Source organism: Aethalodelphis obliquidens, unplaced genomic scaffold (assembly GCF_003676395.1).
Source record: "Aethalodelphis obliquidens isolate GAN/ISIS:26980383/991018 unplaced genomic scaffold, ASM367639v1 scaffold26, whole genome shotgun sequence".
Taxonomy (NCBI): domain Eukaryota; kingdom Metazoa; phylum Chordata; class Mammalia; order Artiodactyla; family Delphinidae; genus Aethalodelphis; species Aethalodelphis obliquidens.
Genome location: NW_020837970.1, coordinates 13,279,021 through 13,291,901, shown reverse-complemented (window position 1 = coordinate 13,291,901; position 12,881 = coordinate 13,279,021). Strand labels below are relative to the sequence as shown.

Here is a 12,881-nt window from a genome sequence, read left to right as displayed (position 1 = left end):
ATTAACTTAGGACACAAGAGAGTTATTCAAAAGAAACTATAAAACCATAACAGGAAAAGAGGAGGAGACATTAATAAATGGAAAGATAAACCATGACAATTCTTAAAGTTTTCTTTAACCCTACCCAATTTAAGAAAAGGGAAGGGCTTCCCTGGTGGCACAGTGGTTGGGAGTCCGCCTGCCGATGCAGGGGACACGGGTTCGTGCCCCGGTCCGGGAAAATCCCACATGCTGCGGAGAGGCTGGGCCCGTGAGCCATGGCCGCTGAGCCTGCGAGTCCAGAGCCTGTGCTCCGCAATGGGAGAGGCCACAACAGTGAGAGGCCCGCGTACCAAAAAAAAAAAAGAAAAGGGAAAAAAAAGACTATCAAAACTAAATAAGAGTTAAAAAGAAATTTTAGAAAGAGATAAAAATACCATAAAGACCAAATAAAAGTAAACCTGAAAATACAACAGATAAAAATCCTATTTAATAAACTCCATGAAGATATTAGAACTCACTATGTAGAAAAATTAACATAGACCCATACCTCACACCAAGAACATTAATTAATCCTAGATGGGACCATATAAGGGGCAGAAAAGTCTAGAAGAAAATGAAGCCCCATACTCCTGTTAGTTATGACATGATGATAGATGTCTTAATACTAAAGAAAAGTAGCCTACACCATACAAAAGGCATGCTTTGCAAAATAAAAAAATATTTTTTCCTAAGTAATACAATATAAAAGGAAAACATTGCAGTGGGACAATGTAGTAGCCACATAATTTATAAAACTTGAAAATACAAAGCACACTGATCTATTGCTTCAACAAACCAGAAGACAAGTAACTGTGTACTGGCTAATAAAAGACATAAACTAACAAAAAATAAATAAAATACAAAGCACATCAAAGCTATATAGACGTATCTATTAAAGAAGGGTCAGAGGAGGAGAAAAGTTTGCGTGAAACTTTTCAAAATGTTCAGCTGATACCACAAAACCATCCCACCTACCTCTCCAGCTTCATCTCCTGCTACCTGCAGCGATGCACCCAGCACACTAAACTACTTGCCGGCTCCTCCACACATCCCAAGCTTTCCCACTTGTGTGAAGTTGCTCATCCTGAGCTCTCTTCCTGCCATGCCCCCCCTCCCCCATTCCCATGGAAATCCTAGCCATCCTTCAAGACCCAGCTCAAATGTCATCTCCTCTGTGAAGGCTCTCCTAATCTTCCCCACTGGATGTGCGTTCTTCCTCCTCTCAATGATCTCTGACAGTACTTTCTTTGTACCTCTTCTCCTGGGGCACTTTTCTTACTCTGCAGCCATCTGTTTCCTTCTTCTTGTGTCTTTGCAACCTCTCCCTCCCCTCCCATACGAGATTTTAAGATCCTTGGAGGCAAAGACAATCTTAGCACCTACAGCATCCAGCATAGCAAATTACATTTGGTAAGCATTCATTAAATATTAGTTTAGATTGCATCGATGAAATACAGAAAATAATCCCATTTCAAAAATACAGACTGGCAAACAATTAAAGTAAAGCAGACTGAGGAGGAGTCCTATTAAACTATCAAAAAAAAAATCACTAAGGCTTCCCTGGTGGCACAGTGGTTAAGAATATGCCTGCCAATGCAGGGCACAAGGGTTCAAGCCCTGGCCCAGGAAGATCCCACATGCCACGGAGCAACTAAGCCCGTGCGTCACAACTACTGAACCTGAGCTCTGGAGCCCACGAGCCACAACAACTGAGCCCACATGCCACAACTACTGAAGCCCGCGCGCGTAGAGCCTGTGCTCTGCAACAAGAGAAGCCACAATGGGAAGCCCGCGCACCACAACAAAGAGTAGCCCCCACTCACGACAACTAGAGAAAGCCCGCGCACAGCAACGAAGACCCAACACAGCCAAAAATAAATAAATAAATCAATAAATTTAGAAAAAAAGAAGGGACTGAAATGAGGATCATTTGCTTGTAATATGTCCTCCCCCTCCAAAAAAAAAAAAAAATCATTAAACTTCAAAAAAAAAAAAGCCAACTTCCTGAAGCTTGAGGGACCAGTTCAAACATACATTGTAAATTGGTTCTGTCTCTTTATGGAACATATTCAGTTAATATGTAACAAAAGCCATAACATGGTTCATTGCCTCTGATTCTGTGTATGAATTAATCTCAAAGAACAAAACAAATGGGTTTAAAACATTCATAAGAGTAACAATAAATAATAAAATTTTGAAAGCCACCTAAACAATCAACAAAGTGTCATTTGTAAAGCCAAATCCTATTCTTTAGCCAAAAATAAATGACAAGCATTAGAATTATGTCTATGTGTAGAAATGGGGGGGAGGAGAGACCCATCAACTGATCACAGCTATCTATATATGCCTATAATGGAATAACCAAAAGTTAAACTGGAAAATTTAATGTCTGAGGTTCTTTCTTTAAAAAGGTGTTGATACATTCAATTTTCTTTTGAAGTTGTACTTGAGCAGGCAAATATGCAAAAAGGAGTTGGGGGGAAAAGAAATCACTCTACCTTTGTCCGATTTTTCTTCAACCCCCATGTAACCTCTTCTTAATCTGACTCAAAGCAGGATACCCCTGGGAGCTTCACCAAGAAATGAGAGGCAGAGATCAGCATTTTTAGCAGTAGGCCCTGCACCAGGATTCAGAAAACACCTCTTTTAAAAACAAAAATGCAATTCATTCTGGGAGGTGTTAACTTAGCAAACAGGTATGTGAGCCTTCAAACAGCTCTCATGGGCTTTCAGGCAAAGAACAGGACATGAAGAAAAAACACAATCAAGTGGCCAAAAGAGACCAAGATGATTTTTTCAAAACTGGCAACTTCTGGAAGGGAATAAAAGAAACAAAACTGGGACTCTAAGCTTTCTTCTCAGGCTCACCTCATCTTCTTCCCAGTCTGTGGGTTCTCCAGGTTTTCTCAACATGTCAGAAAGATTCACCATTGCTTGACCTGTACTTCCTATGGATGTGGTAGAAATAACTACCAATTCAGACTGAGGGAAGCGCGCAAGGAAGGGTTTTTTGTTGGTGGTGGTTTGTTTTGTTTAAACATTATTTTGTTTTTTTCCAATCTACCAATAATGATTTACTATATTAAGAGTATAGTGATGTAGACCCAGGGGTTCAAAAAGGTATGGTCCCATATAATCAAATTAATGAAAAAAAGACACATAAGGAACATTTAGAGAATAAGAAAGCATAAGACTTCAAAATGATATTGCATTTAATGTGATGTTTGTTACACAATATAGGCCAGAATACAAAAGGGGAGAGAGAAAACGTGAGTTAAAATTAAAAGGGGCCTAAGGCTTAGGATGAATTTTAATCCTTGGGTACTCTTAAAAAATTTATTATGAATTTTTTCAAACACAGAAATATGGAAAGAATAGAACAGTGAAACTCACACACTAACCAACTAAACGACTGTGCACAATTTTGCCCTGTTTGCTTTATCTACCATGTGGGTATGTGTATTTTTTCCCTGAACCATTTCAAAGTAAGTTTCACATATCAACTATGAACAACAACATTCTCCTACATAATCATATCATTATTACATCTAAAAAATTAACCCTAATTCTCTACTCAAATTTCCCTAATTGTCCCAAGAATTCATTTTACAGCTATCGCATTTTTTGATTCAGTACCAAGGTTCATGCATTACATTTGGTTGACATGTCTCCTTAGTCTCTTAATTCTCTAACAGCACCATTCCCCTACTTTTCCCCCATGACATTGACTTTTGAAAGAGACTGGGTCAGTTGTCTTAGAGAATGTTGCACATCCTGAATTTGCATGCTTGTTTCCTCCTGGTATCATTTAATTTGTTTCTCCATCCCTGTATTTGCTGTAAACAGGAAGTTAGATCTCAAGGCTTGATTAGATGCAGGTTTGGGTTAAACTTTAAATAACAGGCAGCATATAAAATGTCCAAATCAACATGATTTATCAACATTTGCAATTTGGTATTAAGAACAAAAGGTAATAGTCAGCTGAGAAGGAAGAAACCAAAGCGGGCACCACTAACTACACTTCCCACTTGGATAGCATTCCAACAATCATAAAGTGCTTTCATACACATTATTTTGGTGATGCGCACCTGCCCGCCTTCCCTCACAGGTGTGTTATATTATCATCCTTCCTTTACTAATGAGGAAAACCAAGACTCAGTGAAGTTAAATGACATGCCAAAGGTCAACAATTAAGAAGGGGCATAACTGAGTCTCGAACTCAGGTCCTAGAATAGCATGGAGTTACTCAGAAAAGGCTACATGGGAGATGAACTCTATGCTAGGTCTTGAAAGATGGGCAGCATTCATTCATTCCAGGCACTGGGCAAGACGCCGGGGAAATATCAGTATACAAGATAGTCAAGGTCCCTCCCCTCACTGAAAGTGTGGTGGCAAATACAAGACAAAAATAAAATCACACAGGAAAGTGGAGGAAGGCATTCCAGACAAAGGAAACCATGTGAGCAAGACCGGACAGAGGTAAGAAGCAGTGTGCTGGGGCAATGGGAGGACAATAAAGGGATCAGGCAGAGAAAAACTGAGCTGGATGGGTAGCGCTAACTGAAGTATTCTCTCCCTTTCTTTCAAAGATGCATAAGTAAGTGAAAGTAAAATGTTGTATGTGTTTATGTTCAAACAAGCACCCCACACATCTCCTTGCTCTGGGCTAAGTCATTTTTATGAAACTTTTTGCCATTTCTGTATCTGCTACAACAACAGCAGAGACATTCTTCCCAAGGATACGGGCTTCAGCTGGCCCTACTTTTCACCTGAAGTTGTTCTCAAAAGACTGTGCCAGTATTAGTTATTGCAGCAACAAACCAGTAGAAGCATCCAAGTTCAGAACTACAAAATCAGTTAAAACCACTTCAAAAGCTTCTAGTTATCACGGTGTACATCCCAGGTAAGGCCATAAGAGATCCCCCAAAAGCACAACAACCTGTCTCAATGTTTCTGTCCCCTTCCTTAAGGACCTTCACACTAACAGATGTGTGTCCCTACAAACGTGGCAGAAACTGCTGACGCTATGAACGATGCTCTGAATGCAATAATTAAGTCTGAGGGTTTCAGCCCCAAATCCAAAAGCTGTGGATGCCGCCAAGGCCAAGCAATGCACCTTCTTGTTTATTCAGCACCATATGTCCTTCAAAGCACTTCTGTATGTGTTATCTTGTTTAATCTTCATGATACTCCTTCAAGGTGGGAATGGTTCAATCATTTAATCAACAGATATCTACTGAGTACCTTCTATGGGCCAGATACTGATCTACTCACTGAACAAGGAACAAATCAAGTCCTCACCTTCATGAAGCATACATTTTAGTGCGGGTGGGGTGAGGTGCAGATAAATACTTATGGACAATGCAACATTAATTAGTGATAAGTGCTATGAAGAAAAATAGGGCAAGATAAAGGAGTAGAGCATGACAGAGAGTGCTATAATTAGAGTGCTCAGGGATGGTCTCTGTAAAGACATTTGAGCAGAGGTCTGAAGGAAGTGAGGGAGCAAGTCATGTGGGTATTTGGCAGAAGAGAATTCTAGGCAGAGGGAATAGCAAAAGCTCTGAGATAGGAATGTGCCCAACCGACTGTGGAACAGCACAGAGAACAGCATGGCTGGAGCACATAAGTGAAGGGGACAGTGGAGGAAAACGAAGAACCTGATCAGGCAGGGCCTTGTAGGCCACTAAGGCAAAGATTTGGTAGACCATTCTCATCCTCACTCTACAGATAAGGAAACTAAAAGAGAGAAAGTACAAAGGACTTGCCCAAGGTCAAAGAAAAAGTGAGGACTCGGGAAGTACCCTGCATTGCCACCACAAATTCTACTCAGGGCTCACACTTCTCCTTGTGGAGATTAAAAGCGTTCCTTTAAAACACAAAGAGATTAAGTATGTGCCTTATCATGGAAGGAGAGGCAAGGTACCCTAAGACTCAGCAATCCCACTTCTGAGTACATTCTGCAGGGAACTCTTACAAGAGTCCAAAAGGAGTCGCGTACAAGGATGGCGATGGCTGCACTGTTTGAGGCAGCAAGGGGTTGGAAACAACACAATTGTCTTCTCTGGAGGAATAATAAGTAAAATGTGGTACGTGCACAAGACTGACTGCTCTGTAACTAAGAGAAATAATGAACTAGATACATGTATAACAGCATGAACAGAGTGCAGAAACATGGTGTTTGGTTAAAACAAAAGAAACTGAAATAAAAGTTTAGGGTGGTCATTGCTTCTGTTCAAATATTATTGATTATCCTCCTTCCAAGAAGGCCCCTGCCCCCTTTGAAGGTCAACATGGCCATGTGACTTGCTTTACAAAAATGGGAGCAAAAGTGACATGTGTCACTCCTGGGCAGAAACTTTAAAAGCCAGAATGTGGTTCACAAGATTCCCTTTTCATTAAGCATATTTCAGACATGGTGTGTCCGTCAGCCTGAGTCCCTGATGGAATCCAATCAACACAGCCTCCCACTGACCTGCAAGCATGTCAAACTACTGAGATTTTCTAGTCTATCCCAACTGATGTAGATTTATAGCACAATAGGATTTTTCATAAAAATTGAATATAATTAAGGTGCACAACATGATGATTCAATATACACACACAGTGAAATGATTATTTCAGACACACTAATTAACATACACACCTCCTCACAAAGTTACTATTTTGTGTGTGCGTGACAAAAGCACCTGAAATCTACTCTCTTAGCAAATGTCCAGTATTCAATACAGTATTATTAACTGTAGTAATCATGCTAAGCATTAGATCTCTAGACTTATTCTTCCTATTAACTGCAACTTTGTATCCTCTGACGGACATCTCCCCATTTCCCCCACCTCCCCACCCCTGGTTAACCACCTATCTACTCTCTGCTTCTATGTATTCCACTTTTTTAGGTTCCACATATAAACTGAGACCATGCAGTATTTTTCTTTCTGTGTCTGGCTTATTTCATTTAGCATACTGTCCTTCAGGTCCATCCATGGTGTCACAAATGGCAGGATTCCCTTCTCTTTTAAGGCTGAATAATAGTACAATATCATTCAGCACTCTAAGCACACAGAACGATACTATCTATTGCATACCTCCCAAAGGCACACATATAGCCAACAAACGGGTGGAATTATAAGACCATATATTAAATAACCCAGAGTGGGTGAGATGGTGCCTGTGAAAAAAAGGTAAATGGGGAAGGGGGAATGAGAGTAAAGGGGAAAATAAGAGAAAAAAACGAAAAGGTATTAAAAGGTTTGTTAAACACGTGCAAATATTAGAACTTTCATTCTCTCACTGATTCACTCCACAAACATTTGTGCACTTATTATGTGCCAGTACTATTCTACGTACTACTTACAGAAGAGTGAATCCAAAAAGGGCAGTCCTATGCTTATAGTTTATGGTGTACAGAAGAGAGAAATATTTAAAATACCCTAAAAAAGATTATGGACAGTGAAGAAATGTCATTAAAAAATCAGGTGACATGAGAAAGAGAGACCTACTTTAGATTAGGTGGTCTGTGAACAACTCTGAGGAAATGACATTTATGCAGAGAGGTGAAGATTGCTTCCTTCCTAGCTTGGGAACAGGAAGGGATGATTCATTCCAGGCAAAGGGAACAGCATATGCAAGGGTCTGGAGGGAGTATGGACCATCCCGTGGAGGAAGTGAAAGAGGACCAGGGTAATGTAGGAAAGGAGCAGCAGGAAATGTGGTTAAAGAGATGGAGTGGGGGGCAGGCAGGAGGGGGATAGCAGCAGGCTCATAGCCCAATATAAGGAGTTTGAATTTTATTCTAACGGCAATGAAACCATGAAAACATTTTAAACAGGGAAATGATATGATCTTATTTCCAATTTATTTCATTCTAACTTGGCACCCTTGCAATATGCTCATATATTTTTACAGACTTGCAGAAGAAATATTTTTGCATTCTTTTTCTTCAAGGACCCCCAGAACTTGCATAGACATCAGGTCTATGCATAACCCAGCTCTGTCTGAAAGGGGTAAGTGCTATGTTAGAGACCAGTCTCAAGGTGCCAGAAAGCCACAGAGAAGCAACCTTGCCAAGTTAGTACCAAGAGTTGTTTAACGTCAATGGATTTTTTTTCTTTCGTTTACACTGTATGATAATGTTCAAAACTGTGCCCTAGTCTAATCACAGAAATCATGAGTACATCAGCTTTGCTTGAAAAAGGTGAAAGATGTAGATGTGGGCTTCCCTGGTGGTGCAGTGGTTGAGAGTCTGCCTGTCGATGCAGGGGACACGGGTTCATGCCCCGGTCCGGGAAGGTCCCACATGCCGCGGAGCGGCTGGGCCCGTGAGCCATGGCCACTGAGCCTGCGCGTCCGGAGCCTGTGCTCCGCAACGGGAAAGGCCACAACAGTGAGAGGCCAGCGTAACGCAAAAAAAAAAAAGAATGTAGATGTATACAGCTTTCCCCCCATTAGTGGCAGGAACTGTAGGGGAACAGTCCCTGTTTGTCTCAGGCAGCCTACACAAAGATGCCTCCTATTGTAACACAGCAATGAGTCATGGAGGTAGGTGTACATGGCACAGAAAACTGAGCAAGGGAGAGTCGTTTATCCAGAAGCTAAGGCACCTTAACACACATATCCACCGCCACAACTGGAAACTACCTTCTAGCTTCCTTGAGGCTTCTCTACCCAGTAACAAAGGTACCAGCAGCTAACATTCATGGAAGGTTTCCTACTATTAGCTCATTTAATCTTCACAACTGCTCTAAATAGGTTCTATCATTAGACCCATTTTCACAGATGAAAAAACTAAACCTAAGCCCGAGAGAGATTTGTCCCAGGTCACAAAACCACAAACTTAGCCTGACTCCAGAATCCCACCTCTTAACCACTGTTTAGAATCTCCCAGTCCCACCCAAGCGTATCTGCCACCAACTAACTCCAGGAGAATTTCTTCTTTTCCTCCCTGTATTGTTTTCTTATAACGAAACTCCTCCCCTTTGCAAGAACACAGCAGTGGTGTCACAATTAACAACAGAACGTACTTCCACTCAGTACCCTCCTCCAAATCAAACGGGAGCACGATGATCACGCCACAACATTCAAAATTTGTCCTGTCCTTCCCTGCCCTGGGGGGCTTTCATACTATTTTAAGGGCATAAAATTCTGCACACTAAAACTGAACCAATCTTTGCAAAGTAATCCACTAACCTGTACAAGTTAATATCATGCAAAACAGACACTACAGTATTGAAAGGAGTTTGGGGACTTCCCAGGGGTTAAGAATCCGTCTGCCAATGCAGGGGACAAGGGTTCGAGCCCTGGTCTGGGAAGATCCCACATGCCGCGGAGCAACTAAGCCAGAGCGCCTAGAGCCCGTGCTCTGCAATGAAGAGAAGCCCCCACACCGCAACAAAGAGTAGCCCCCGCTCACCGCAACTAGAGAAAGCCCCTGCGCAGCAACGAAGACCCAATGCAGCCAAAAATTAATTAATTTAAAAAAAAGAAAAGAAAGGAGTTTGTCTGAGGAATGTGGTTGAGCTCACATCACAGGTCTGTCCACCACTGGCCTTGTGATCATTACAGGGATGGACAGAGCCACCAAGCCAACAGGTCCCCAGGCGATTAAAATTGAGAGAGTCAAAGGAAGGTTACAGAAATCACCAAAGGGTAGAAGATCCAAGCCTAATCTATTCATTTCATCAGCTGGCTTCCTAAAGTCTCCAGTGTGCAGGTAAGAGATTAAGAACTAAATCTTCTCTGGTTATTTCTCCAACTCGCCGGGTCTTCTTTCTCCCTCAGGCAGTCTTGTCCCTTACCCAGGACTCAAGAGTTGCGGGAACTCAGAAACATACATGAAACAGCCACATCATTGTTTAACGAAACAAAGTACTGACTGGTTTGTGAGCAACACTGTAAGCTGCAGAGATGGAGCACCTTGTGTGTGATTTCCAAGACCATGGTGTCATGTCTCAGGTCGGAAGTTAGGGCTTATGGTCAAGTAAGGAACAGCCAGGAGAGACACTGATGAGATTTGTTTAATGAATGAATGAATTAAAAAGTCAGATGAAGAAAAGAAAAACCGCTCCCTTCGAGACAAGAGAGTTTCCAGGAAGGCCAAGGAATGAGAGCCCCCAAAGTCGACAAGCGAAAATCCACCGTGATGTCGGTGTACACACGCCCCCGCTGGCCAGGCAGCGGCCGCAACGAGGCACTCCCAGCCCACAGGTGTCAGGTACGAAGGTGAAGACTGCTCACAGGTCCCAACTCCACACTCTATACCGAGTTGGTCTCAAAGACGCAGATGCGATCTTAATTTTTCCAAGACATCTGCTCCCTTCTCCCGGTTACAGGCCAGAAATGCAGAGGATCTGGGGGGAAAGAGCTGGGTAGGGGCGGGCGATGAACCGGTTTTTACTTTTTAGGGAGAAGGAAAATGACCAGAGATCAGGGATGGGTGAAAGGGTCGGGAAAAGGGTGGGGATGGGGGCATCGCGATTCGTTGGGTCCACTGACTGGTCTTGAGTCAGGCGCACAATCAGTGCTTAGTCACCGATACCTCTGCGGCCGGGAGTTCCTCGCGCCTGGCAGTCCAAGACGTACGTGACGACCCGAGCGGAGCCCCGCGCGCCGCGCACAGCCGACTCGGCTCCTGAGCCCGGGCCCCGGCCTCCCCAGCCCGGCCCCGGTGCTCGCCTCCCCCCAGACTTACTCCGCCGAGCTGGTCCCGTTAACCGCGGAGCCGTCGGGGGCCGGGTTCAGCTGGATGGGCGTCGGCTTCTTCTTGGGCATTTTGGACCCGGGGAAGGCGCTCGCAACTCCGAGGGGAGGGCGGCCCCTCTTGCTTCCTCCCTCCGAGCTGCCCCGCGCCCGCCGCGCGGGGCCAAATCAGGGCTGCGGGCCCGGGGGTTGCCTTCGGGGGACGCGCTCTGCGCGGTCCCGTCAGGGCCGAGTGGCCAGTGGCGGTCTCAGGAGACCCCCGTCCCACTTGCTCGGCTCAGAGGGGACCGAAGGGCTTCCCCACCGGCGCAGCACCGCAGCCCCGGGATTCCCTCCCGCTCTCCCTCAGTCCACCGGTCCCCAGGGCTTGAGGGGCCCCGCCGCGCGCGCACCACAGCGCTGCTCCAGCCACAGCCCGGAAAAGTGCGCCGCCGCCACTGCCGCGTTCCAAGCGACTCGGCGCAGTAGTCCCAGAGGGCCTGGAGGGCGGGGGAGGGGTGGGGAGGGATAGGGAAGGGGGAAGCCTTGCCCCCCGCCCCCCCCCCCGGGCAGCTGCGTTTTCCACACTCCCACTCGGCTCCGCCCCTTTTGCCTCGCCGGCAGCCAATGGGAACACGCCTCGGCGGCAGATGACGCGGAAATACGTCACGGGGCGCGGCGTGCTACCCTGGGGGTGGGGTCCGGCGCTGGCTCTACTGCGCCCTCTGCCGCACAGAGGCACCCAGGTGGACCCACCGGGAAGGGAGGTGACCTGGACCGAGTTGGTCGCCACGCGGTCTCCTCCGCTGAGGTGACTGTAGCCCACGGGCCGAGTCACGTTGATGGAGATGAAATAATAAAACGAATAAAGAAAAGGACCCCTTCTTATTTCTAGAGGCAACGTCGAGGAATAGACAACTTGTCAAGAGACTCCTTGTGCCTAAGGAACAGGCAAGTAGAAAGATACATATAAAACGGTAATACACAGTACTAATCTACTGACGAGGGTACAGGGAGATGGGTGTTCAGGGCTGATGAGACTTTAAATTGGGGCAACCTTTTCTGAGAGCAGATTGGGAATGTATTTTTAAAGCCTTTGGGAAAAAAAGCCCTTTCGACCAATAATTCCAGTTCTATAAAACTTGAAGAAATAAGATGTGAATAAAGAGCTTAATGAGATAAAAGATGATTCAGGTGATTCAGAATACACATTCAGTCCATCTCTTTCCCTTTTCCCTTCCTAAAGTATTCAGTCCTAAAGGCATTAGGTGTGTAAAACAATGTAAGCCTCTGCACCTGGTGGACCAGAGCAGGTTATCAGCCACCCAGCTGTTTGCAGTATATAGAGAGTAAGGTTCCCTTTTCATTTTGTAGCCCTTGGTACTGTTTGAATGTTTTGTTATTATGTATATAAAGTGTTCGATTTAAAACATTTTTTATAAATTGTTTAAAGATTAACATGAGAATGTAAAATAGTGCAGAGAGTTTGGAAAACAATCTGGCAGTTCCTCAGACAGTTAAATATAGTTACCATATGACCCAGCAATTCCACTCCTATGTGCTCGAGAGAAATGAAAAACATATATCCATACAACACTTGTATACAAATGTTTATGCAAATGTATGGCAGCATTTTTCATAGCAGCCAAAAAGTGGAAACAACCCAAATGTCCATCAACTGATGAACGGATAAACAAAATGTGGTACATCCATACAATGGAATATAACTTGATCATAAAAAGGAATGAAGTGCAGATCCATGCTATAGCATGCATGAACCTTGAAAACATTATGCTAAGTGAAAGAAGCAAGTCACAAAAACCCACATATTTTATGATTTCTTTTATATAAAATGTCCACAACAGGCAAATCTATAGAGACAGAAAGTAGATTAGTGATTGCTTAGAGTTTGGTGGGACAGTTGAGCAAGGAATAGTATAATAGAATGATAGCTAAAGGGTAAAGAATTTCTCTAGGAGGTGATGCAAATATCCTAAAGTTGATAGTGGTGATAGTTTCACGTCTCTGTGAATTTATTAAAACCATTGAATTGTACACTTTAAATGGGTGAATTGTCTTTCAATAAAGCTGTTATTAAAACAACCACTACATCAACAAGGAAATTCAGGGGAAAAATAAAATAGCTAACAGAGTTTTGAAGAACAAAGCTGGAGGATTTTCACTAC

At 43.8% G+C, this 12,881-nt stretch overlaps 1 protein-coding gene across 1 annotated transcript in view; it reads right to left on the bottom strand.

Moving 5' to 3' along the window:
- Positions 1–11,222, bottom strand: part of MAP2K1 (mitogen-activated protein kinase kinase 1) — a 79,433-nt gene extending 68,211 nt beyond the window's left edge. Inside the window, exon 1 of the mRNA XM_027123397.1 lies at positions 10,709–11,222. Within this exon, the coding sequence (XP_026979198.1) occupies positions 10,709–10,788 (80 nt within the window). The 5' untranslated portion in view covers positions 10,789–11,222. The remainder of the gene's footprint in view (positions 1–10,708) is intronic.
- Positions 11,223–12,881: the final 1,659 nt, after the last annotated feature.